Source organism: Dermacentor albipictus, chromosome 5 (genome assembly GCF_038994185.2).
Source record: "Dermacentor albipictus isolate Rhodes 1998 colony chromosome 5, USDA_Dalb.pri_finalv2, whole genome shotgun sequence".
NCBI classification, from domain to species: Eukaryota; Metazoa; Arthropoda; class Arachnida; order Ixodida; family Ixodidae; genus Dermacentor; species Dermacentor albipictus.
In genome coordinates, this window is record NC_091825.1 from 137,540,444 (window position 1) to 137,568,395 (window position 27,952).

The 27,952-nt window shown below is 44.8% G+C and overlaps 1 protein-coding gene and 1 long non-coding RNA gene across 2 annotated transcripts in view; one reads left to right on the plus strand and one right to left on the minus strand.

The window, feature by feature from the left end:
* Positions 1–692: 692 nt before the first annotated feature.
* On the minus strand, positions 693–27,271 carry LOC135909304 (sodium- and chloride-dependent GABA transporter 1-like). Its single transcript, XM_065441243.2, has 14 exons — positions 27,105–27,271; positions 25,938–26,121; positions 20,893–21,024; positions 18,916–19,135; positions 18,059–18,191; positions 15,920–16,054; positions 14,955–15,058; positions 14,018–14,142; positions 11,637–11,749; positions 9,291–9,419; positions 7,977–8,079; positions 6,235–6,335; positions 2,177–2,347; positions 693–938 (listed from the first exon to the last, which is right to left on the minus strand). Exons 1-14 carry the CDS (start codon positions 27,225–27,227, stop codon positions 846–848), a joined length of 1,866 nt encoding a protein of 621 aa, XP_065297315.2. The 5' UTR covers positions 27,228–27,271; the 3' UTR covers positions 693–845.
* The window catches only part of LOC139060123 (uncharacterized), a 72,480-nt gene continuing 47,719 nt past the window's right edge, over positions 3,192–27,952 (plus strand). Inside the window, exon 1 of the long non-coding RNA XR_011514615.1 lies at positions 3,192–3,375. This is a non-coding gene — a long non-coding RNA (uncharacterized lncRNA). The remainder of the gene's footprint in view (positions 3,376–27,952) is intronic.

Consider the following 27,952-nt stretch of genomic DNA (forward strand, 5'->3'; position numbering starts at 1 on the left):
GTTATTACACTGCGTGTGATACCGGTGCTGCAAGCTCCCACCGGACCCCACCTCAACCCAGTGCGGACCGGCTGTTGACGGCGGTACATAAATGCACGTGGCATTGATTGTATGTGACTACAGCGAACACGGAAGACTTGGCTGGTTTATTAATACAATTTGTAGGGCTTTATCGGCACCCAGCAGGATCGGATACAACTTAGCAATCGCCGTGGACTATGTGGAAGTTATACGAAACAACGGTACAAGAACAAAAAGCGCTTTCAACAAATTCTCCCAGGCGTCGGTGTTCAACGCAATATAATCAACCAAAATAAATACGTGCGTCACACCTGTTCATTTGTTCCAGCATGCCAATGCGATTAAAAGAAAGAGAAGGAGATCACTTATGGTAATTTAAATAAAGGTTTTCTCGAATAGTTCACGATATGACTATAGTTCTTATGAACGTTCGAGGGAAATTGCCCATGGCAAACAATTGCTAGCCTTAATCGCTATAATAATCCGTTCTTCAACCGCTTACTGTTTTTACATTTATATTTTCGTATACTTCAAAATAACGAGCAAACGGAACAAGGACGGCAGTCATCGCTTTCAAAGGCGCGAAAACATGAACAGGTGTGAATGCCTTGCGTCGCCGTTTGCGACTAAGATATATGCATTACGTACCGGTAGTCTTCGAGTCCGTGCACGTTAATGTCACACACGTATACAACCGCGAATGCACAGAAGGATGTGGCTGACGTAGTTTGCGGAGGTGATGAACGGGTGAAGCGCTGTGAGTGGTGACGTCGAAACAGGCGCGTGATGATTTCGATGATTTGGACGAAATTGGTCGCGATCGATCACGTTCGAATGGCTGCGTTACTGAATGAAAACTTCTCTTTCTCCGACAGGTTACGTTCCACCAGCTGGGGAGATAAGCCAGCCCGGATTCTCTGGGGAAAGGTAAAAAAAAAGAAAGAAAGAAAAGAAGGAAAAGGAAAATGAGCGAGAAAGAATGATCGCGGTGACCCCACAGTTTCAAACAGCGAAAGACCAGAATAGATTATTAGACTGCTTTTCGCCATGCGTATCAAAAACATCTTACAATTCGTAAGGTTGGTGCCTTTTTCGCTGTCCTATATGTACACTAGAAGGCCTCAAATTGTCTAATTTACGGAACAAAAGTGGCCAGAAGCCCAGACCACACGAATCCCAAATCAATCTTGAATTGCCAAAGAAAACGCTGTCATCGAAAAACTAAAACACAGAAAAGATAGAAAGAAAGAAGGAAAGAAAGAAAGAAACGAATCTGCAGGTACTGCAAGTCATTCGATAGAACTTTTCATGAACATCAATGCAACCAGCATGTCACCACAGAATGTGCCTCAACATGGGAAGCACAAAATTGCGAAAGGTGCATCTATTTTGTAACTGGGCAACTGTAGTCTGTATCTGGGTGGGCGTGTACCTTCGTGTGCAACAACTACACAGCTTGTTTTCATTTTACTGACAAATTGTAAGCAGTAATATTCCGAGGCAGAGAGTGCAATTCCAAGTCTCCGCGAGGTGGACAAATGCTTGCGCGGCAAACCACAATGTATTGTGTATGCCGGCTTACTTCGATTGCGCAATTACTACATGTCACCTAAGGTTATCAATTAAAAAAGCTAATTAATGAGACAGGAGGAAGCGGGCAGCGCGCAGCGGCTCCGTGCTCCTCGCTCTCGCAGCGCGCTGGCCGCTAGCTGCTGGGTGACGTAAGCAGAACGTCGCCTCGAGGGGCGTGGCTTTGCGCTCGCTGCAGCCTCCCAGATTCGGTTTAGCGCTCTGATAGCCGAAATTAGTCGTGCTACAGTGCCGCGGGTAATCGCGTTTTTCCGTATCCATAATGTTGACACGCCTTGTACGGAGAGCAAGCCTCAAATTCCCATTTACGATGAGCCCACTCAAAATGAAATATTTAAAGATAATTAATTGGTTTTTGTTAACTAGCAATTAATTACCCCGTGGCACCCGTCACCCCGTGGTTGCCGCCACTGACGGTACGTCTCCGAAGGAACCGTCCTTTTGTTTCAATATGGCTATTTTTAAATATTACTTTTAAAGTGTTCGTAGAAACACCCGGTATGTACGCCACTTTGAAGCAAAGTCCATCGATAAATATTTGCTGACGCTGCAGTGCTGGCCTTACCTGTCGTAGCGAGCCGGGTGTGGTTGCGAGGAAGTAGACAATGTATGCAGGAATCATAATGATGGAGGCCAGGGACATGAACCAGCCCAGCATATCGGCCCACCACGGGTACGCATATGTCTTAGCGTACACCAGCGGTTGGTACTTGATCACAGAGAACAGGAATATGGCCTGCAAGCAGGGTGAAGGTGCAGCTACATCACTCAGGTAATCAGAGTTTGTAAGGCCCGTTCTCGTGCGTGGCTATACGAGAATGCAGTTTGAGCGACATGCAAGAAGAAAAAAATCAGTCTCTTCGCATAGTTTTCCAGCAACAAAAATTAAATGTGACGCCATTGATTTCTAAAGGACGTGTTATAGTACCCGTAGGAATCGTCCGGCTTGCATATCTGCGTTCGCCCTGACAGCGTTTTGTGCATGTGTACGCCAAATGTGAAAAAGCGAGGTCTAGTTGCTCTAGTTTCAGTTTCAGTTCAATAAAGCTTCGACTGGGACTAGTTGGTGTGGCATCGTTCCCTTTGCTGCGCTATACTTTTATGCAAAGGACAAAAAACACAGGCACACATGTGCCCAGGACACAATGTGCACAGTTGCGCACATGTGTGTCTGTGCTTTTTTCTTTTTTGTACAACAGTATAGCGCAGCAAGCAGAACGATTCAGTTTCAGATAATAGCACATTTGTGTTGGTTGCCGGCGTGATCAAAGGGATAAATGGAGTATACACGTGAATTGTTTATATTTGATATTTGAAAAATATTAACGCAAAACTGAATTCATAGCTAAAGAAACAATCATATGTTCCCTTTCCCATGCATCTTTTCTTTCTTGTGGGAGGGGGTGGAGGGCGTTTGAATTCGCGGCGCATAACGTCGCGGACATGTCGGACAGTGGTTGTCGTATTTCGTGGCCCTTATCGCTTATCTCCGCTCGTCTGCTCGCCGCGCTTGATCGCCAGTAACGTCGGTGTCGTGGATTGGCGTGGGGCCTAGTCGCTGCAAAGCACAGATATGGGTGAACGTTGAAACTGGAAAGGTTGGCGTCTGTGAGCGGAAGACGCAGGGAACGTTGCATCAGAGGAGATGACGAGATGCCGAATTCGGGCCATCGCATTGCCTGCGTAGCTGCATGATGTCTTAGCCATCTTAACTCCAGAGCAAAGCAGTACCGCCAGGTTCTTTCGGTTCCTCAAAGACAACAGGTAAGCGCATGTTACTCAGCAGTTGAACGTCACAGCCATTGAGCCACACTTCCAAGTGCAAAGAATTTAGCACTTCACCTGTTCTAGAAAATAGTTTTCTGTTTCTGGTTCCTGGCTTTGACCTTCTTACTGTCATCCGTACTACAGAGCAGCTGCTGATTTATATTCCGCTAAGGTGGATTAACCCGCTAACTGCCTTACTGTCTGACTGATGATGTCTGACATCACTAAGGAACTCTTGGAATATGAGAGACGTCACTATATAGAGCGCTCTGTAATGATGTCGTTTACCTGTGATTGATTAACGTGCACTTAAGTCACGAACCTTTCTTGCTTTGGTGACTGCTCTGGGTTTTGGACATCTGTATATGACCAGTTGAAACGATTTGCCGACAAAATGTATAATTTAACATCAAAACGGTAGGCGCAGTGGTTATTGGGTGCTAAAGAAATTCCACGTGGTAGTTCCGCTTCCGTATATGTGTATTGTTAATCACCCTGCACGATTGGTTCATTGTGATACTCTGTTTATTCAGAACAATATCTTGTCATTTACTTTGCTTTTTGTTTGGACTGCCTAAGCCCAGACAATTGTACCACATATGAGCGGAGTTGCAAAGTGATTGTTGTCTACGCCTATGTGGCTATACATGCAAGTCGCAATGCTTCCGCTTTTTGTTTTTTATTTAGCGCTACTTAGATTTTCGTGCATTGCAGTTGACATAGTCACTGTTTTGTGACGTGTGTGACATACTGAAGGCGAAATAATAGCACAATTTATTTGCGGGCTGGGCCATATCAGCGCTCACATTATATCTGTATTTATTAATTGTGCGCTGTGATAGATAAATTAATATATGTTTTGCTGGTGAGTTTGGTCACACTTCAGTGTGACCAGTGAACGTAAAAAGTTGAAAGTTCAGCTACGACTCGTGCCTAAATTTTATTGATTGAATGATCAGTCGTCCTTTACCTCCGTAATTAATAAGGCGTTGCAGTTCATGACTTAGCGCCCCAGTGGTTAGTTCATTTACTAACCGTCAGCGTTTGCGAGAAGGCCAAACTACAAAATTAAATATAAAAAATCAGCAAACGCATCACGAAGCGACAAAGCAGACTATTGAGGTATAGGTTGTTTCAGCACGAAAAAAAAAAAATTTGTTTCGCACCAGTTCGTTATGTCAGAGCACGTAAGCAGCGTCAAATGTTCACTTGTAAAGGGATCCCGACGTGATTTCAGGGTCTCGCTGTGGTACCAATAAATGGCGAGCGCGCTCAGAAACACGTCAAGAAAAAACACCGCGAAAGACGGCGTCGCGTAGTCTGCTACGAGGCGTGGTCGCCCGGCGGCGGAGCCAGCCGTGTGTCGGACATGCGTGCAAGCTAAACAAGGCCTCCGGTATCTGGCGGCGCGCGCTCGACTGCGCGTCACCCGATCTCGGAGGCCACGAGCTAAACCGCCAAAAGGCATGAGGAGAATTTGCTGTTGGGTTGGTTGGTTAACGAAAATTTTGAACAAAGACTCCTCTTTACGACAGGCGCTGCGACCAAGCCACGAGCGCGTGGCAACGGCCACGTCATTGAGTCATTGGAAGAAGGCCGACCGGCGCGGCACACCTCCGCCAGCTCTTCCACCAACCTCATAAAGAGACAGCGAAGTCATCGGCGCTGTCTTTCTTAATTATTACCTTTTATCACGGCAACCACGCAGGAAGGAAAAGACAGGAGAGAACATTACGTCATGCAGCCAGACTTGGCAAGCGAACGCCCCGTGACGCCAGTCACCTTGCTCAGTGCATTGCTCAGTGTCGGCCCAGCGCGTGACGTCTTGCGTCGAGATCACGGAGCAAGAATCAAGATTTGCCGAGAGGTTTGGTTCCTGGTAGTTGGTTGTTTGTTCTATGGGTAGATTTCTATCGATGTGCGCTCGGCCGGCAGCTGCTCGGCTGATTAGCCTGTATCTCTGGTCACGTGTTCGGACGACACACACGGCTTCAGTCGCGTCGCACGATGCTCCCTCACATCTGTTTTCTTCCTCCATGTCGACAACCACCAATGGAGGGAGCGGTGCTGTAGCGCGGCCTCGAGGCAATTCCGACGTCCAGTGCATGTTATAGGAAATTTCCGCGCCGTTGTAGCGCGCGGCGTATTGTCTTATATGTCCACGATTCTTATCGTCCTTATTGTTTTGCTTTCTTTCTACTTCTTTTTGCATCGATCATCCTGATAATCTGATGTAGGATGCTTGGCCTGTGGTTCGCCCAACCTCCAAATATCATTATAAAATATAAAGACGCCAAATAAACGAGCACACACAAGAGAACAGGACAGGACGCCCTGTCCTGTTCTCTTCCTTTGTGTGTGTCCGTTCATTTGGCGTGTTTATATTTTATAATGAACAGCTACCAACTAGCCCACCAAGAAGGGCTTTTAATCCAAATATCAGTAAAGAATCTATCTATCTATCTATCTATCTATCTATCTATATATCTATCTATCTATCTATCTATCTATCTATCTATCTATCTATCTATCTATCTATCTATCTATCTATCTATCTATCTATCTATCTATCTATCTATCTATCTATCTATCTATCTATCTATCTATCTATCTATCTATCTATCTATCTATCTATCTATCCGTCTATCTATCTATCTATCTATCTATCTATCTATCTATCTATCTATCTATCTATCTATCTATCTATCTATCTATCTATCTATCTATCTATCTATCTATCTATCTATCTATCTAATCTGCTCTCAGAGTTCAAAACTTAGGCAGATAGTTCGCGCATCTTTGAGTGCGCAGTGGTTATTGAATTGATCCGCGAAAGTGGAATCACTCGTCACCTACCACACACATAGCCGGTATGAACAGCGTCCATCCCAAACGGAGCAGCAGGATTGGTCGGCGACCGATCATTTCCTTGATGTTATCGGATATGTTTCTTGTCCCTGCATGAACAGACTCGGTCACTGTCAGAGCATTGCTTTCGCGAGGCCTGTATAACACGAAAAAAAAACATAGTGAAACATCGCTTACGTGATCAGCGTGTGTTTCTAAATCAGTGGTATGTGGTGATGGTGGTGAAATCAAGGCCGAGTGAGGTGTTTGCTTTACTTTATTTTCTTATCACCACTGACACGCTGTCCTTTCGTTTGGCGCTCGAAATTAAGCGCGAGTTGTCCCGTTGCCTGCGCGCATAGATACGTCCGGTGTGTTCTCGAACTTGTGTTGTTATCACTCAGTCTGAATATGTCTTCAATGGGACGCTTCCAGTGCCTTCGCGACCCTTCTCCAAGCTTCACGAGGCTTATCGGAAGCTTTTTTTTTTTGCGTCGTTTAAATTGTGGCTGGTCGATATTAGCTTCAATAAGAAGTCGTCGACCGAACGACCACGCAAGCTGATATAGCAGTCAGTTGAATGTTTATTGTGCTTTTTGGACACGAGTTTGCCCAATTGTTAAATAATCTATTCATAATTTCTGGTGGTATTTATTATTCTCAACCTTTACTACACCGCGTCAATAAAGTTGGAGCTTCCGCGTGCGCCTATTCAACTGTGATTTCAAGCACTCATTTATAGACAAGGTAACTTGAACGTGTGCTGATTTGCATAACGGGAAATTTCTTCGAGCACCTTCGCTATAGCTACAGGTTGAAGCGGATTCTTTTTACAGCTCTGTAAAGCTTTGATGGAGTAATGGGTGGATGTCGCCTATTTACATTTGTAGTAAGCAGAGCACAGCATAAAACTTACAAGCAAGTTTATACTTGTGAACTGACAGGACCCTGCGACCTTGGGCCGCATACGTACTCGCACATAACTTTCTGGGCCAATGAAGGTAATGCTACAGTGACCCAGCTTCTGCACATGTGTTACGGCGCCATGTATTTCAGCAGAGTTTGACGGCGCTTTTGGTTTCCTGGAATAGATCATGACTCAGCGTACCTTACACGTGCGTCAGTTTTTTTGCCGAAACGTCAAATTAAGAATGATACGCCAAATTAAATGCTTAATGCAGTATTTTGTCTTATTTTGCTATTATAAATGAGGTGTACCCGCCGTGGTTGCTCAGTGGCTATGGTGTTGGGCTGCTGAGCACGAGGTCGCGGGATCGAATCCCGGCCACGGCGGCCGCATTTCGATGGGGGCGAAATGCGAAAACACCCGTGTGCTTAGATTTAGGTGCACGTTAATGAACCCCAGGTGGTCAAAATTTCCGGAGTCCTCCACTACGGCGTGCCTCATAATCAGAAAGTGGTTTTGGCACGTAAAACCCCAAATATTATATTATTATTAAATGAGATGTGTACGTTTTCTGTTCCCCCAGCTTAAGCTAATAAAAATGTGAAACTTTTTTTTTTTCTTGAGAAGCGCTCTTCCTTGCGTGCACTTTGCCTTGGTACATTTTTCTTCGTTGCCACATAAGACTGTCAGCAAGAAAAGTTCCTGTACGTTCTTGTTTCTGATAGGTAGGCCTCGACCTTCTCTATGTGTGTGTGTCTTGGCCCGACAAGTGCCGACCAGCTAGCAGGTACAATCAATACTTGTGAAGCTAAAATGCTGCGTATTGCTCTAAACAGTGGCTTACCGTAGACCCAAGCAAGCGCTACTGCTTGAAAGAACACTATGAACAGCAGTGTGATGCCGCTGACAGCGTAGCTGTCCATTAACTGGAAGATGTACATTCCGCCCTGCAATGATAAACGGTCAACAAATTATGGCAGAAACCATCCTCAATGATTATCTAAGTCAATGCAAAGCATTTCTTCAGGTGCACGTGGCGCGAATCCCGAACGCACTCATGTCCTCCCGGAGAAACACCCGCTCGCGAGTACCACAACATGCGTGGGCATCGATAAATGTTATAAGCTCCAAGTATAAACTGAGGAGTTTTCGGTTCCTTTTATAAGCTATGATCTTTGCCTTAGACCGTTTACTTTTCCACAGGCGTTGATATGACCTGTTTGTCATGCACTTTCCGCCATGTATATTTTTTTTCATTGTGTTAATTAATGCCCTTCGGGCCGAGGGCATTATGTAGGGAATTTAGGTTTAATTCGCTCTTACTCTACAATGATAACTATCGCAATTCTGTAACAATATTATGTAAAGAAGTAATTTCATCAGTATACTGTGTTGGCTAGAACGGAACGAAAGAAATGATGGTTGGTTATGAACTGTTTACACGGGAAGATGGTTCCAGTCGAATGATGTTCTGGAGATAAAAGACTCACTGCGAGATTTGATTAAACAGGGCATAACCTCTATCTTTTCTTTATGGTCAATTTTAGTTGAGACATATGAAGGTGCATTGATAAAGATGTGGAGAGAATGTGGTAGATTTAATCAGCTCATCAATGCAGTCACCAAATTTTAAAGCCTCTTTCCTCTTCCTTGACTTTGCCTCTTTCACCCGTTTTCTTGGTTGCCATGGTGGCGGTCGGCGGTCGGACTTGCGATACAAAGGCACCGCGAGAAAAGGCGAGAGCTCTCGTGCAACCGAACCGCGGGAGGGAGGGGAGGAAGGGGGAGCGCTGCCCGTTAGCTTTGTGAAGCACTCGGCAAGAGAAATGTTCGTTCGTTCACTGGATTTCTTGTTCGTTCGTTCGTTCGTTAGTTAGTTAGTTAGTTAGTTAGTTAGTTAGTTAGTTAGTTAGTTAGTTAGTTAGTTAGTTAGTTAGTTAGTTAGTTAGTTAGTTAGTTAGTTAGTTAGTTAGTTAGTTAGTTAGTTAGTTAGTTAGTTAGTTAGTTAGTTACATTAGACTGACAATCATGGCATCGTCGATTTCTGCACAATTTCTAGTGTTCCCAGTAAAAGAAACGCTACATTTACAGCCTCGAAAGACAAGAAAGAAAGATAAGCGCTCTTCATCAGAGCACCAATCCGACAACGGACACTTGCCTGCGTGGTCATCGGAAGACCAAGTAGGAACTGGAGCACGACCAAACAGAAAGTGATGAGCCTCCGCCGTGTTACGAGCCGCGGCCATTGATCGATCAGTCCGGCGACAATCGCTTCGGATGGACAAAACTGCAAAAGCAAGAGTAAAAACACACACTCGGTCCCTCAGTAAAAGCAGAGGAACTCGGAGGTTTGTCTAACAAGGCTTCCTAGGTCACATCAAAGTCAAATACACAGAGGACGGTGCGTGTTTTGAGTATTTTACATGGGCAACATGGACTCACATCGATTCACTTTTGCGCAGTGTTGCAGGGATTCCTGCTACGCACAGACAGAGAGAACGAGGGAACGCAAGAATAGGAAAGGGAGGAGGGTCAGTCATCATCCTCATAATAATCATAATGATCATCACCAGCCTATTTATGTCCACCACAGGAAGAAGGCCTCTCCCAGCGATCTCTAATTACCCGGTCTTATGACAGCTGACCCCATCTTATGCCTGCAAAATTCCTTATTTTTTAAAATAAGGTATTCCTCTGCCTTCCCGTGTATTGCTTCTTTCAGCATCCACTTTGTAACCCCTTTTCCCTTTCCGCAATGTAGGGCAGCCAACCGGGCTCAATCTCTATGGCTCAATCCTGGTTAACCTCCCTGCCTTTCATTTATCATTTGCTCTCTCTCTCTCTCTCTCTCTCTCTCTTAGACCCTCTGCAGTCTGCCCTACAGGACCTTCCCAACTCCGCCATGCTTCCTCCTAATGTCAACTAGTATATCTGCTATCCCCGTTTGTTCTCTCATACTTGAAAAAAAAGAAACGCTACAAAGACGCGGACTAAGAGAAGAACATGTATGACAGACAAGGCGCTACAGCGCCTGTCTGTCTTACATGTTCTTCTTTTATCGCTACCGTCGTGCACGTTCTTCTTTTAGTCCGCGTCTTCAAGTATGTTAGACCAACTCGCCCACATCAAGCTCCTGCTGCTTAAAGGGCCCCTGAAACGGTTCGGGCAAATTTTGTAGACGCGTAGGGTACAGCTTAAGTAGAACATTTGCACCACAATTTAAGTGAAGCGTTACGTATTAATGGAGCTACAAGCGATTACAAGTTACCCTCCTCCCTAGCCACGGAGTACGAATATACTGTATACTTCTTACACCGTGTCCCTAGCCATGCTTTTCCTCCTCAACTTGTTCGCCGAGCGGTCGCGGCTAAGCTCCGCCTTCACAGGTTCTGCGTCACGATGCGACGTCACATCGTCCACTTCCGGTTATTTTGGAGCCCGCTCCCGCCCGCGCGAAACGCCTCCCCTAGCAGCTTGGCCATCAACCCCTTTCCAATGTGCGAGCTATCGAAGCAGCGTGCGTTGCGAGCATACTTTCGTAGCGCCGAACGTGTCTGGTATTCCGGTAATCACACACTACCAGAACGTTTCGACGGAACGGTGAAGACATAAACTAAAGCTGATGAAGGAACTTTAGCGTAGACGTATACGTGAGCTGCCTGATCGGTCTCCACGGTCCAGCCACCCGTTGGCGCAGAGCTTAACCTGCCAAAGAAAGAGCTAATGTTGCTCCAACAAGAGTAAAACATTTTAAACATATACAAAAACAACGTGTTAACGATTACACTCCTGCGAAAAATTTACACCAGCAGCAAAGAAGAATACATTTTGTTGCTCTACTGTGTGTGGTTGAACTCTATGCCCCCACGTGGCTGCACCGTGCAGACCATTCACGTTGTCGCTTCTGTTCATCGCCTGAAACGACAGGCAAGGGGTCACGGCCAGGCCCTGTCCCCTTGCGCTTAAGTTTACCCTAATACCGGACTCGCGAAACGCTACTGCGTTAGTAATCTTCCGGTGTAAAGTGACGGCCGCAATCGCGCAAATCCTGGCGCCGATTGGATAGCGGCTATCCAATGCGCTGCAGCCAGTCCGCTCATCTACTGGCTTGCAGAAGGACACGATGTCGCAGCTTGACATATTGCCAGTCGCTACGTTTGCAGTTTACAGCGCAACAAAGTCGAATCATAGCGCTCGCGAAACGACAGACCGACACTGACTGCGGAGTTCTCGTCAAAGACGGAGCACGTTGTAACACAAGCAGACGACACTTGCTGTGTGCCGGAAGTGCTTAAGTGTACTGAAAAATTGTTCTTGTGCATTCTCTTTATGTTACTTTCTTTTTATAAAAACAAATTAACTATTACAACTATTACAGACATCAACTATTACCAACCAACTATGCTAGAAGTCAACAATGTGCTACAAGCGCATTGTATATACAACGCTATAAAGAAAGAAGTGCACGCATTCATATTTAGCAGAAATGCGCTGGGCGCGGTACCTGGCTGTTTATTCCCAGGAAGAGCAGCATGACGAAGAAGAGTATAGACCAGATCGTCGAGGCCGGCATTCGAGTGACGACTTCGGGATACACCAGGAAGGCAAGGCCTGGTCCTGAAGATTTGCAGCGAGAAGCAAGACTATATGGGCAATTTCAGGCCGCACACATCAAGAAATAACATTGCGTTGCCCGCACATTTGTCATTTCGTATGAAAGAGATTGCTGAAATGAAAATCTCTTCGTGTACAGCACAGTCTAATATTGACGCTAACGGATGAGCAAGTTGGCGCAAATATACAGTGAAAAACTAGTGCAATCAAGAACAAACATGTTCAATGTACACCGTGGGAACATACTGACTATATACGATTGCACAGTATCAGCAGGGAATTATTGTTTTCCTAGAGATAGGAATGACATGACGACCAAAAGTATACATCGGTGCGTGCTCGAGGGCTAACGCACAGCAAAAGAGTCAACCCAGTGATCGCAGAAATCTGCATAAGCAAGACAGCGCAATTGTCTGCCCTTATACTTTGTGTTGCCTTTCGTGCGGAAACAAGCGCAGAAAACGCAATTTAGCAGTAACTAGACGAAGTTGAAACATTATTTTCTTTATGAAATGCAATAAGGGGGGGGGGGGGGGGAGGGGGAGACGTGGAGAGTGCGCGTTTGGCTCCCACCCACGGCAAGTTGTGTTTTCGTCCACGTCCATTTCCTTTTAAGGAAGTGTATTTCAGTTAAATGTAGCAGTTAACTTACCCCAAGCCCTCCGTAGCTTCATTGTCTGTGCGCTTCATATAGTTGTTACCGGTTAATTTTTAACGTTTTCTTTTTATCAAGCCTTTCCTCGTCATCTCATCATCGCCTTCACTTTCTCTTATTTTGCACCACTTCCTTGCTACTCAACGCTGAGTAGCAGGCTACAACATGATATTTCAGGCCGACCTCTCAGCTTTTCGCTCGTAATAAATCTCTCTCTCTCTCCCTCTCTTTCCTCATATGGCTCTTGCCGACAGAAGGTCGAGTACCCGCCGTGGTTGCTCAGTGGCTATGGTGTTGGGCTGCTGAGCACGAGGTCGCGGGATCGAATCCCGGCCACGGTGGCCGCATTTCGATGGGGGCGAAATGCGAAAACACCCGTGTGCTTAGATTTAGGTGCACGTTAAAGAACCCCAGGTGGTCAAAATTTCCGGAGTCCTCCACTACGGCGTGTCTCATAATCAGAAAGTGGTTTTGGCACGTAAAACCCCAAATATTATTATTATTATTAGAAGGTCGAGCACCTTTGTTCCCCTTGTTTTTGTCGGTCAATAGAAAACTTAGCGTTATAGAGTACGCTCTGTGCAGCCTTGAGAAGATCGAGGCTTGAAATAATTAGTGAACGCTTCGATAAGGGCAGCAGAGCAAGTCCTCAGAGATAAGATAAGGGTCCTCAGATAAGGGTCCTCAGAGCAGCAACTCAACTGCTCTTTTTTTTTTTTTGCTCCCCACCACCAACCGCGTTAACTTGCTTTACATTTTAACTTTCCTCACTCTACTCCGCACGCCAGCTTATTCACCTCCTCCCTCATTGAGGGTGGGGGAGAGTGAGCTAGCATACATGAACGCTGCTAACTGCTGCCAAGGCAGTTGCTACATTGAAGATACCAAGTACCCATGTCAAAATATTGGCTACAGTGGCATTCTTTGTTCTACCACTTTGATCACAAATCAATCAAGACATGACAGATGCATTTCATTAACAATGTTGTTCTGTTTCGTCGTCGTCCTCGGCGCTTCCATTAAAAGTCACTTCGGGTATTAAGCCATACCACCCCTCCTAGATCACAATATGTGAAATGAATTTAATATGATTTGGTCTTATGTTTGTCGCATATGATGGTGTCCTTTTTTTCTGGCCTTCGAATCAGTGTCGTTGTTTTTAATGCGTTAGCATTTGCATTAGGAGTGTCAAAATTTTTTTTAATGTGCAGGTGTGTGAACCAAATATATATATATATTCCACTGTCAGTTGCACTTCACTCCTCGATGAGGCGTGACGTTTGTCGAATGAGCTCCTGAACAACACATTGCAATCTGGTGAATACGGTTTAAATCATGGATATTCGGGACTTCAGACAGGTGCAACGCATTTCTCTGGCATTTGCCGCTAAATCGACACGATTTGCTTTTCTCTACGAAGTACCTTTATAATTTCATACGATGGCCTGTGGTCAGGAAACGAAAAATAAGATTGGAATATTTAAGACTGTTAATAATATTTTAATCACTTTTTTGTGCTCTAATCCTCTTTTATTAGACGGCCAGAGGAACGGCTCGCTGAGTTCCAGTTCATATACAAGCCAGCTCGAAGTGGTTAATAAATATGAGGCTCTTACCAGACTTCACGACTTCCCCTACAGTTTTGCCAGCTAGAAAAGCCATGTGGCCAAGCACGGAGAATATAACCGTCCCGGAGAGAATGCTCGTCATCGGGTTGACGATACAAACAACCGCTGAATCTCTGTGCACATGGGTGAAAAAAAAGGAAAGTGTTATCAGTCGGGGGTCCCGTTTCTAAAACTCTAGCTGTTTGCACTAAGTATAGACATTAGAATTCAGAGATTGCAGCAGCAAGTCATGACATTGTTTACGGTACAGCTACAGATCTAGTGCGGTTTTTATCCCTAAAAAGTAATGAAAAATATCTAGTTTAATAATTTCGTTTTTTTAGAGACACGTAGACACGCAGGCACAAACGGAGGCAAAATTTTTCGTCCAGTTAGCCAACAAGAGAGGCGGCCTTGTCGAACTGAAAAATTGTAAAGTAGTTTGCACATAGGTTTCGAACATACATGGGAAAATTTTTTATATAATGGTTCGGTTCTAATTTACTTGTAATAAAGTACACCCGATGCAGCAGCCGTCGGTAATTTAACAGCAAATATTGCCAGAGGATTAGATTGATTATTTACTGAATAGGCGGAGAGGTCAGCCGTATCTGAGGTGTATTACTCCATGAGCGTTAATGATCGTTGTTTACATTGTACACATTGTATTTTATGACTACACCCATAAGTATCCGACGTTGCTAAGATTTTAATATTGGTAATTCCACTATCGATAAGCATTTTTTTCCATGCGAAACACCAATTCCGATGGGTCTAAAGGCACGAAATGTGGACGCATACAGTCACACTTATAGGTGTAATTTGATTTACAATGTAGACGTGGGCGAAAACAAAATGTTCCTGGGGAAAACAGAAAATGGCACCTCGGACGTTATAAGGTTGTATGACTGAAAAGGTAAAGAAGAAAGCTTCTGCGGATGCTAACCTGAAGAAATTTTGGTGAAACTCATTGTAGCTTCCTAAAGTCATCAGGGAGCCGAAACCTACTCCGTAGCTGTAGAACACCTGAGTGCCGGCAGCAATCCATACCTGAAAACAAGGCACGATAAATGTTGGCAGACGACGTGTGCTGTCAGTGGAACCAGCAATAATCGATATATCGAAGTGCCGACTAGGTTGGTCTGCAGGTGAGGGCAGATCGTGCCGCGCCAGGCTGCCGTTCACGTGACTGGCATCATCCTTTTAGAAATCTGTTGGTATTAACATTCTGGCATTCCAGATTAAATATGGCCGCGCCCAGCGATTTCACAACAAGAGGGCGCTGCCGGTTCCCCTAATTTTTTCGCAGCTCTCGTGCACCCTCCTTACGGAACTAATAACGAAACTGAGACGGTGTACCCTGGGTTTTACACTGCATATGGAACTGCAGCAGTCCGACAAGAGTCTGTGAATGTAACGAGTAAAGAGCTATTCAAAGTATTTCTATCGAACCAATGCTCCCCCCCCCCCGCCACCCCACCCCTGCGATGTCAATGACTCTTGCGACGTTCACGTTGCTCGAATAATTAGCGGGCAGAGAACACAATGAACTACGCCTCCGAGAAGCTTGCGCTCGTCCCTACGTATAGGGACGTTCTGACGGCCCTCGTGAAAAAAAGTAAATTAAAAAAAAACACTTCGAGATGTGGAGTCTTTTGAACTATCTCAGAAAGCGCACGTTTTTCGAACGAAGCTGCTGCTACTCGCTCGCTTCCTTGGCTGAGATTCTGATATTTCTTAGACAGGACTATTGCTGCGAAAAAAGAAAAAGATACAATAAAAAGGCAGCATTCTTGGCGAGGTCGCTCGCAAAGCGAGTCAACATACGCGTTCACAACCCTCGCCAGCACGCCTGCAGCGTTCTCCTAAGCTGTCAGCTTGGCTTCAGGTCAGTCAAAGAGACGTGCTCACCTTCGGTTTCAGCAGTTGACTCCAATCTGGCTTTACGTAAAACAAGAGACCGTCGGTCGCTCCGCTCAGTGTGACGCCTCTGACGAGTAGAATAAACAGGCAAACGTAGGGAAACAATGCCGACACCCAGACAATCTGTAAGATAAATAGAGAAATTATGTCCGGAGAAAGGCAGATACAGGTCACCAAAGACAAAAATCTCACTGACTACTTGCTTTAAGACGAAATAGATGGGGAATAGATACATAAGCAAGTGTGAAAGAAAGAGGAAGCAATAACAGATTAAAAATTGAGCAAACTCAACTCCAGTGGACATGTACGTAATGCTGAGCATGCTTGTTTGGGTAGAAAATGGTTGCTATGGGTCATATAAGTGTTCTGCAGCGAATGGTAATTGGCTCTTGCGACGTTTGTATCCATGGGTATGCATGCATGCATGCATGCATGTATGTATGTATGTATGTATGTATGTATGTATGTATGTATGTATGTATGTATGTATGTATGTATGTATGTATGTATGTATGTATGTATGTATGTATGTATGTATGTGTGTATGTGTGTATGTGTGTATGTGTGTATGTGTGTGTGTATGTATGTATGTATGTATGTATGTATGTATGTATGTATGTATGTATGTATGTATGTATGTATGTATGTATGTATGTATGTATGTATGTATGTATGTATGTATGTATGTATGTGCAAGATACCCAATGGCACAAGGTACGTGCGCCGTTAGAAATCCGCAGGTGCCTACAGCTTTCTGGGAGCAACCCTATCAGAGCGGGACCGCATGACCGCGAGCGTACTCTTGCACTACTGCAAGTGCGCGACATCAAATCTAAAGCAAGGGTGCCAATCTTTGACGTAAAGTTAATTTTCAAGAGGCGCATTGATATCGTGGTAAATTATTTACTTCAGCGCACTTAATTTCGGGGCACAAAGCTTTCATTTTAATTTAATTCGGGCAGAGTAGAAAAGCGGCAAGCGACAGATCCCGTTGCAACCGCTACCTTGCGGGTTAAAAGCAGGTAGGTAACCAGGGTATGCGTTCTGCAACAGTCCATTATATTTTCGGTTCTTCTTTCCTCATCGCCCGCCACGCCAACTGTCCATCCTCGACGAAGGGCAGAAACGGATGGAAGATTAAATGGGACGATACAAAATAAGGCCGGGGAATGAATGTCCGGTTGGCTACCCTGTACTAATGGAAAGGGTCACCGAAGGACATTATAGGAGAAAGTATACTTAACACTGACTTAAGCTGTTTCATACGAGAACGCTGGCTTTTTTCAAAAGCGGGAGCTTGGGATTTTTGAAAAAGACCTGAAATGGAAGGGGAATGGGTAACACCGCTTTATTACCCTCGCAGAAGATCTCAGCGACATCCTATACTGTGGCACCATTTCATCGAAGCTATACCATTTATTAGTTAAAAGAAAGACCGCGCAAGTTCTGTCCCAGGACGGAAGAAAAGCCAACTTCGCATCTGACAGTGTTTTTCAAGAATCCCTGCAATGATATGAAGAGTTACCTTTTCACGACTCACCATTATCCTCACCAAAAATTTCGCCGAAAGACAACTCTCAGCAATTGACAATACTGACCACGAAATGTGCGGTGAGGCTCTTAAGACTTATTGTTTACACGAGAGTCCAACTTCTCTGCACTTTAGACACATTTGCCTTCACGGAGGCGGCCACGTCGGATCCCTTAGACGCAGACTAAATACAAAATTAAAGGAGTCCAAAGGTTAAGTGTCCTGCATGGCAGGGACACTTGCCGTCCCTGCGAACATCTGACGCATCTTGGCTGCTGGGGCCACAATGTTCAAGTGCTCGAGGTAAAAAGTTGTTTCACCGTTTCGCGCTGGGCAGACCTTACTGTCAGTGCTGCCGAAGAGCCGCAGTGTACAGAAGCTGGCTTATGTGGGAGACTGCTGCCATTGTACTGTTATGCTGGCTCAAGTGGGAAGAGAACGTTTTCCCTAACTGAGAAGTGACATCCTCTGCGAAGCAGGCTTTCTTCCTCAGTGGCGGTGAGGCCCGTCAATTACACCGGTGTTCTAGTGCGGTCTCAAAAGTGAGAATATAATTGGTGCGTGTGGCACTTATATTACAAGTTCTATTGGTTCACCTTGCCGCTTTGATGAAGGCCCCTCCAAATGACGAGGTACACCGCGGCCCAAGCGAGGAGCAAATACATGGCTAATTCCAGACGCACGTTCCCAACCTCGTGCAGCCCGGATGTGATCCCAAGCACATGGTTTCTGAGAGCACCACATGCGACATACATAACAGGAGAAAAAAAGAGAGAAAAGAAATAAATTCGAGCAGAGCTCGTTCAGTATGACTGTCCAAATATGAATATATCATTCTTTAAAGGTAAACATTAATTTCTTGTACACTAAATGCCACTTTATTGTTCAATGTACACTTTTTACACCTTGTGCATTTTGTTAACACTCTATTATATCATGGGTGTGTGATTAGTGATGATATGTCTTATGTTTTGATGAGCATTACAAAGAGTGGAATATACCCGGTGGCACATACGAGTGACTCAAGTTGGTTTTCGGTTAGATAGCTATAGATAGCCGGAAAGAAAACTGGTCTGACCATGCCAAGAAGGCTATTCGCATTGACATGGAGAGATGTTTCATCGTAAACCGATGCAGTTTATGGACCATCGTTACTCAGTCGAGATTGCGAGGTGTTTGCGTACAGTCGCGATCGTTGTTGTGTAGAGCGCATAAGCATTCGGCTGACGGACGTACGAATGGATAGCCTCTCTCTCTCTCTCTCTCTCTCTCTCTCTCTCTCTCTCACACGCACGCACGCATTAGAAACTTAAACAACTGGAAGATTGGTTTGGCGCGCCTTTGTCGCTATGGGGCTTCGGATGTGAAGGCATTCAGCTGGTGCGAACGTCTGGATAAGACAACGCAGAGTAATTTTCTAGCTGATCAGTGTTGACGCGGTAAACCTACTCACTCCCAGAACTCTACGATGGGCGTAACGGATCCGTTGTGCGGCGGTGTCGGGTGGGTATCATTGTGCTCCCAGCACTTGTCGGTGTTCCAATGGTTGCCGCAGTGCTTCCAGGGGAGCACGGTGGCGAATGAAGAGATCAAATAGAAGAGAATCCACGCCACGATCACCATGTAGTAGACGTTGCTCAGCACCAAGACCACAAATGATGCGATGCCGATGCCTGCGATGAATACGACATGGCTTGTTGGTATATCTTTCTGTTGGGACGTCTGCCACATAAAATAATTCGAAGTGAGCACCCGTCTATACATCGCTACTCGTTCGTAGGCGCCTGCGCAATCATCTGAGCTTCTAGCGTGTCTCCGACCGGAACAATGTGTTTAACTAATCTACCTTGCCACGTGCCATTAAACTTTATAATGGTCTTACCGATAATATCGCTCACATTGAAGATACTGCAACATTCATACAAGAAAGCAGTGGAGTATTTGGCTTGTGCCTTAATTAACAAAGGCAAGCGTTCGACAGATTCTATTTGTGGTATATATAAGTATATAACTATTTTTTGTTTAATTATGTAACCAACTCAACTGCATCACCTTGCTTCCTACTGAATGGTTTTACCTTAATAAAAGTCTATAATTTCTGTTCCTCTTTAGAAAATACTCTACGTAACTATTTTACCTTCCTGTTTGTATGTGCATCATTGTATAGGTCGTTTCTGTTCTTCCCTTATTGATATCTGGACTCTCATCATGAAATGTTCATTCTGGAGCACGTGAGGCCTATGAATAAACGAAAAAAACAGTGGCAGTTTCATCGACTACATGAACTTCGCAGTTTCATTGGTCATATAAAGCACAGTAAACATTCTCTTACTAAATGAACAAGCAAACGAACAAGCACGATGTCACACGCGCACAGAAAAACGTGAACTAACCGCACTCAATGCCTGTGAGCACTCACTATCACAACACTGGCGTGATGAAGAGCGCCGGCAGCGGGGAGCGAACGCTTCCCTCTGTCTCTCGCTTCACCACTTCACCGCGTCTTCGATACTTGAGAGTACGCCTATTACGCGACCTCCAGCCCCCGCGCGTGAGAATTAGCGCATACTCGGCAGGTGGCACTATCAGTAAAATAACGCACGCTCTGAGTGTTTACGGCTAGCTGACTAAATCTAGGTGTCTGCGTCTCAAATTGGAGTTATGACTAAAAAAAAAGGTTAGAAACTTCACCGACGATAACGATAATCCCTAACGCGAAATTTGAGCGTAGCTCTATACGTCTTTTCATTTCGCGATATATTGGTTGGTGCGGACAGTCTGTCTCTTGCGGCGCGTTGCGAACGGAGCGAAGTGAGGCGCGACTGCCTCGCTAATCCGGTGATCGCGAGAGGCAGCGCGTGGGTGACGCGTGTGCGCGATTCACAGCGACCCTGGCACACAGACCTCCACTCATGCAGTGCTTTGTTTCCATATTTGTTTTTGTTTGTTTCCGTATGATGGCGCTACTGTGGTGCCATCTTGTAGCCATCATCGCCGCAAAGCTTCGTAAGGGAGCTCTTGTAGTAAGAAACAAATGAAGAAAAAGAGCAACGTTCGCATGGCGCCACATTATATAGAACAATTACAGGTATTATACAAACCGAAAGCTCGCACAGAAGTCTACAAAAGGATACAAAACAGTGAAGTCCGCAAAGTAAATGGCAAAACAACAATAACCAGAAGTACTCACTCCAACGCCAGTCAAACAGGGATAATAAATACAACATGTGCAGAACTGGGACGCCTATCTATTTCTCTAAGTTTCGGAGACCGATATCTCAAAACTGGCACTCTATAGCATCTGAATGTTTATGTACTAAATGAAATATGCTACATCATTGCCCTGCTTCGTCTCTGCAACCGCGAAAGGTACACTGATTTACTGCACAGGTAATTTACAAAAACACTACTAGGCTGACGCAGCGTATACCTTTGAACATCGGTGCTAGGGCCCAAACACCGATGCCGCCCTTGCTCAGGTACTGGCCCACGGCCACCTCCAAGTAGAACATGGGAACCGCCGTCGTGAGAAGGCAGATGAAGTACGGCACGAGGAATGCGCCTGCGCAAAAACATGCAACAACCTGGTAAGTACCGCTCGCGGTTCTCTTAAGTTGACGCTAAAGAAGAAACAATAAATCCCTTCAGACTTTTCAAAACAACCCGCCATGGTTGCTTAGCGGCTTCGGCGTTGCGTTGCTAAGCACGCGAGGTCGTGGGATCCAATCCTGGCCACAGCGGCCACATTTCGATGGGTGCCAATTGCAAGAACGCCAGCCGTGTACTTAGATTTAGGTGCACGTTAGAGAACGCCACGTGGTCAAAATTAATGATTACGAGGCACGCCGTATACGGGGTACCTCATAATCAGATCGTGGTTTTGGCACGCAAGACCTCCGTAATTTATTTAATTGAACTTTTAGAAAGTCTGTTCTCGTTAAGTTCACAATACGAGCCACAGTTTCGTGAGATAAAGGTATACTGGTCAGAAGTAGTGACACGCTGGCGGGAGTTGCTGGACGCTTTTCGTATTAAGAAAACAGTCGTCAACTGTATCAGGGACATATCTGCTTATCTTCTTAGTAACTAGTCATAACTGCTCCTCACGTTGCTGTAACTCTGTTTAACGTGACCTCTGCGCGCATGCGCTCGGTTGTATTCTTTCGACTTAGCTGTCCGAATAAAACAGTTCGAAGTTAGCGCCCTCTCTTTTCCTTCCTATTCCCTTCTTCCTCGTGACAGTATATATATTTTTTTATTTGTACATACTGCAGGCCCACGCGGTCCTTGCAAGAGTGTTAAAGAGGTGAAAAAAAAAAGGCAATCATGAACAGAAATGAATGGTTTGAACTAGGGTAACAAAATATTTCACGGTATTACAACAAACACACAACACTGTTAGGTAAGCGGTTTCCATAAGAGATCGCCAAGCGAAATAGTGAGTATTTGTATGTGTTAACGCGGTTTGAAGGTTGCCGAATTGTTTTACCGTGCTTAGTTCTTGATGAGTGCAAGAAAGGGTCAAATAAATAACGTGTTTGTGGAATTTTGAATTGGCCATGATACAGAACGTAAATGAATTTTAGCTTTGAAATTGCTCTTCGCTGTGGAAGTAGTTCTAAATTTGCCTTCGTTATTAGATTTGAGACACTGTACTGTCTTGAATAATCAAAGTGTATGAATCTGACCACTAATTTGTATGCGCTCTACTTTATTGATTACATGTTTTTGATAGGGAGTCCAGATTAAGTCAGCATGCTCTATTGATGTCCTTGTGAGTATTTTGTAGGCATTTAATTCGACATGTGGCAAACCTTTACGCAAGTAACGTCTTAAGAAAGGTAGTTTGCCCTCGGCGCTCAGAATTATGGAGGAAATATTAGGTTGTCAGGGTTGGACGTGAGGCTAAGGCCCGAGTATTATACCTGATTTCATTTGTCGATTGCGGTGTTTCCAAGCGTATATGTAACATTGAGGTGGCTTTTTTCTTATTAGCAAATGTGATCCGTTTGGTTATTGACGCATTTAGTCTAATATCTTATGTATCACACCACGAGCAGATTGATTGTATGGAATGGTTAAGTTGAATTTGATTTCCTAGCTTACGTGCTACTGTATATACTGTATACACAGTCGTCGGCAAAAAGCCGCAGTTTGACGTGTCCTTCAACATGGAACCGGAGATAATGGATACACATAACAAATAAGATAGAACCAAGAACCGACTCTTGCGGAACTCGGGAGTGAGCTTCAAGTGGTTGCGAAACACGTTTATCTACGGCCACACTTTGTATTCGGTTTGTTAGAAAACTGGAGGTCCATGAGATTACTGTCAGCACTGTACGCTGAGAGCTGTGTAATTAAATTTTGATACGAGACAACGTCAAACGCTTGGAGAAATCTAAGAACATTGCGTCTATTTGACTTACACCGTTAATTGCACTGACTATTTCGTCAGGCCAGTGAGTTGAGTTATAGTTGAAAGGCCTGATCTAAATATGTGTTGCTGACTATAAAGCATTTCGTTAATTTTTAAGTGCGGTATTATGGCCTTAAAAATTATGTGCTCCATTAGCTTACAACAAGCACTTGTTTGTGACATGCGGCAACAGTCATTTAATTCTAGTTTCAAACATTATTTGTGGATAGGGATTATCTTTGCACTGCGCAATCGTCTGGTAACATCGCTGTTTCACGAGAGGTGTGAATATTTTGTGCATGCATTTAGATACCCTTACGACATATCGGTTTAGAAATGAGTTAATAATGTTGTCGGGGCCAAGGGATTTTCTTTAGATCTAGTCTTTCCAGAAGAGAAAAAGATACCCTAATCGTTTATGGTCAATTCTGAGATGGGCACTCTCAACACTAGCGAGGCGTACTAGAGGCGGATTTTGTGAAGACACATTGGCGAAAGGAGTTAGGCTCCCTAGCAATAGCTTCCGGTTCCTTGATAACTCGATCTGAATTTTTTGTTTGTGAAATGGCTTTCCGTTCATCACACAAGTATCGCCAGAATGTTCTAGGTTTGTGTGCCATGAACCAAGGTATGTACTGACGAGGTAACGCAGTTTAGCTTGTGCGATCTTCTGCTGCAAAGTAACGATATAGTTATCGGTGTCGACGTTCTTTCCTTTTTTCCGTCGTCGTTTTCTTTTTTATTTCACCCATCCCATTACTTTCACTACCCTTCCCTCTTCCCCATTGCAGAGTAGCAGGCTATAGCGCACAAGGTCAGGTCGACCTCTCTGTCTTATCTTCTTCACCTGGATTGTTTCTCCAGTTACCCACGGGTATTCTCGCTTGATACGCTTTCTTCTTTGTGGAATGAAATTGCCTTCGCAAAAAGAAACGATCTTCTTAAAGCGTGGCCAGAGTTCGCTCACGTCTTTCATTTGATTGAACGCCGGAAAGTTCAGACTCCAAGAAGCTGAACACGGCACAATCGTCAACGCGCGCATAGTTTTACGTAGGTGGGCGTTGTTTTTGTTGTCGTCGTCGTCGTTTGTTGTTGTTGTTGTTGTTGTTGTTGTTGTTGTTGTGGTTGGCGGCGGCGGCGGCGGCGAGTCATAGATACGGGACAGGATAAGACGAGTTCTCGTTGTTGTTGTTGTTGTTGTTGTTGTTGTTGTTGTTGTTGTTGTTGTTGTTGTTGTTGTTGTTGTTGTTGTTGTTGTTGTTGTTGTTGTTGTTGTTGTCGTCGTCGTCGTCGTCGTCGTCGTCGTCGTTGTCATCGGAGGCGGCGGCGGCGGCGGCGGCGGCGGCGGCGGCGGCGGCGAGTCATAGATACGGGACAGGATAAGACGAGTTCTCTGTAATTTGAAATGCCGTTTTCGATGCACACAGTGCATGCGTGACGTGTATTGCTTACAAATTAATGAAAAACTGAACGTGGTGTACAGTAGTGATTCCGAACTTCGTACTTCCCAGCCATCATGTGAAAGGTTAGTCCAATTTATTCCTGGCGAATTGAAATCGCCCGAGCCAATAATTTTTGACCTTGAGTTTATGTGCTTTGAAAGGTAGTCGTACATGACTTCAAGATATTCAGGTGGAGCGTTTGGGGTTTCTGTATACCCCCCCCCCCCCTCACAAGGTTATGCACTTATCAAAGTATGTGATCTTGCACCACTACTATCTAACACTGAGCATTTTCAGTTTGTTTTAATTGCTGTTGCTACCACTCCTCCGGTTGATCCTCTACCTCTACGAAACAGCCTGTATTATGAAGGGACAACTCCAGAATCCAGCACTCAAGATACAACCATGATTCTGCTAATACTAATACATGAGGTTGGTACGTCAAAATAAAATTTTCAAGTTTACCAAATTTGTTTACTACGCTCCGTGCGTTGATAGCAAGGATTATGATTGTTTTCGCCGTGCGCTGACAACTCGTGTTATTTTTTTTTTAGCCTTTGCGCGGACATTCCTTATTCACAATACGAGTTTAATTAAAGTAACAGTAAATAAAGGGCAACATTACATTTAATTCCACGCCTAAACTTTGGTGTCGGTACGTCAGTGTGACGTCATGGATTTCAAAGTACATTTTCTCGTATTGAGGCGATTGTAGTGAAAGTGGTTAGATAGGCACGAACAGACATATCGAAAACTGAGTGGAAGTTTTAAAAGGATGCTAATTACACAAAAAAATTCAAGCAGACACTTTTCAACCTTCACATTCCTGCATCACTATTCCGCGAAGTCCACATGTATATCAGAAGGTCTAAAGTGAACAAATACAATGCTTTGGTTTATAAGGTCGATTACGTGACTTCTCAAACGTCGCATTCATGATATAGTGGTTCAGTTTCCAATAAATGTAAATTATATTATGCCATATCAATTTTGTCTGGTTCAGGCTGCCTAATTTATGCATCTGACAGTGTTGTGACAGTTGTTCCCACTGGGAAAATTGAAGACCTAGGTAAAAGATTTTCCACACACAATCGGCAAATCTTTTTTCTCTTGTATATGCAAAAACCGGCATCAATGTTTGTAATATTGGTTCCGTTGAAGCCGTGAAATATAATTTCCACGCTGTCACAAATTTAGGTATAAACTCACGAGATAACGCTTGCTTTTAAGCAGACAGTATCGAATAATCTGGTAAAGTTATCTGGCTGAAAAAGAATATGCAGATCGAACACACACATCGTACTCCATTGGAAGCGAAGCTCTATGGAATCAATTAATTACATGCTATACAAGTAAATGCAATTCGTATATTTGTGTTTATTTTCATTATTCGTTCATCTATATCGCGACGTGCACGCATACGGCTTTCAACCGACCAGCCATCTCTCCCGCGAGAAGCCCCCTCCCCCCCCCCCCTTTTTTTTTTGTGCGCGTGTTACTGTCTTGTGAACAGTAGGCGTAAAGCTCGCTGTTCACACGTGCGAAGCGGCGTGATCGCAATTGAGCAGTTGCAATCTGGCAGAGACACAAACTGAGCGGCACAAACATTCTCACCGCCTCCGTTCTCGTAGCAGAGGTATGGGAAGCGCCAGACATTGCCCAGACCTACGGCGTAGCTGATGCAGCTGAAAATGAAGTCCGCCTTGCTCGCCCACTTGCCCCTCCTCGGTTCGACGGCCAAGTCCAGCTGGCTTCCCAGGCCGCTTGTCGCGTGCGAGGAGCTTTCGCTGTCTTCGTCCTGGAGGCACGCAGGGTAGGCGTTAACATTGCGTATGTTGCGTCCGCTATCCGCCAAACATACTGATTCTAAACGCTTTCCTGTGTGCGCCCCTACTCGCACCTTGCAGTTTGCAGTTGCGGGGCTTTCTTGGCTCCAGACGCACGCGTGCATGCGTGTGTGCGTTAGTGTGCGTGAGAGAGAGAGAGAGAGAGAGAGAGAGAGAGAGAGAGAGAGAGAGTTCAGCTCGGTCCAGTTATCCCAAGGCGTATACACGTTAAGGTGGCACACACATCCTCAAATCTTTACGTTCATGAGAGGCGTTTACTATTGTCCGGTCGGCATTCGCGAATAATATGTCCGACACCACGATTGGCTGGAATATTCCCTTACGAACAGTTCGAGTGTAAGGTTACGGCCCGGACAGACAACTGCAATTTAGGTGTTGAAATCTCATACTCTCCACATCCTGAGGCCTGGCGGAGAACCTCGTCAATTAGTAGCTTTAGTTTGCTTTCCTCACTTTATTCTGCTAACAAATATTTGCTCCCCTCCTTCCTATCTTCTATTTCTGTGTTGCTGTCACCTCCCTTCAGAAGAGTAGGCAGGCGTTGTGCCCCTTCCGGTGGCAGTTGCCAGCCTGCTCCTCGCTTTCCCTTTCCTAATACCTGTGTATATGTGTATATGCGTTCAAAACAAATAATAATAATAATATGTGCTTTCCGCGCCCTGACGGAAAGTTTGCTCTAAAACCGGCAACTCTTAGATGTTGTCTAAAGAAAGAGCAGGAGACAATTGCCACGAGATCTAATTTTTCAGAAAGCGCAGTAAAAAAAATTTTTTTCTGAGCTCACTTCCATCAGTGACCGCCCCCCACCTGCCCCCCCTCCCCCCCCCCCTTACCACTGCCAAAGCTCTGCTACCGAGGCTGGGAAACCTACGTGGAAATGCGAAATATGGACCACCCTATAAACGACAGTAATCTCCACTCGAGAGCCCCTTACCCCTTTGCAGATTGGCTCCGCCTGCTGAGCTTCCAAGGGGGATCCAATGTCCCTGCACGAACTCCGTCGCCGCAGGGACGTCAGTGCGAAGACATTGGGCAGCGCTTCTTTCTTAACAAACATGCTGTGCCGTGTGACCGTATGACTCGTGCGCTTCCTAAAAGAAAAGCAGAAAAATACAGAAACAAAGAGCGGATTATGAGACTAAGCGTTGGGCATTGCATGGCCGGAGTTTCGCGGCTGTTTCTATATACGCTCACAAAATAATTTATTTATTGAGCAAAATGTTTTTTTTTTTTGGCAGTCGCGTGAAGCATATCGTGCGCGCCCTGTTCGTGTTGATGACTGAAGAGGTGGACGCTACCTGCAACGCAAATCGCAATGCCCAAGCCTTTAATTAAACCAATTGAGCCACTATATATTGACGTTTCAGTTATTCAGTTTACGGCACATGTCCCACTTGCGAAAAAAGTATTACGTAAGTCGGAACAAAGCGTTAGGGGGGTGCGATGCAGATAATATGAAGCCAATTAGTGGTCCACACGGCCAGAAGAAATTTATTTATTTATTTATTTATTTATTTATTTATTTATTTATTTATTTATTTATTTATTTATTTATTTATTTATTTATTAAGGAACCCACAGCGCCAAGGCATTACATTGGGGGGGGGGGGGTAGAAGAAGAAATACATACACCTCTGCTCCTGTACAGTGTTAAAAGTGATAACAAAAAAGAAAAAACAGAAAAAAAAACTGGAAAAAAGGCAAAGCCCTTAGCAATGCACATCTACAATCTAGAACAACGCTCATATATAACAACGCTCATAGTACGCGAAAGCAGGGCTA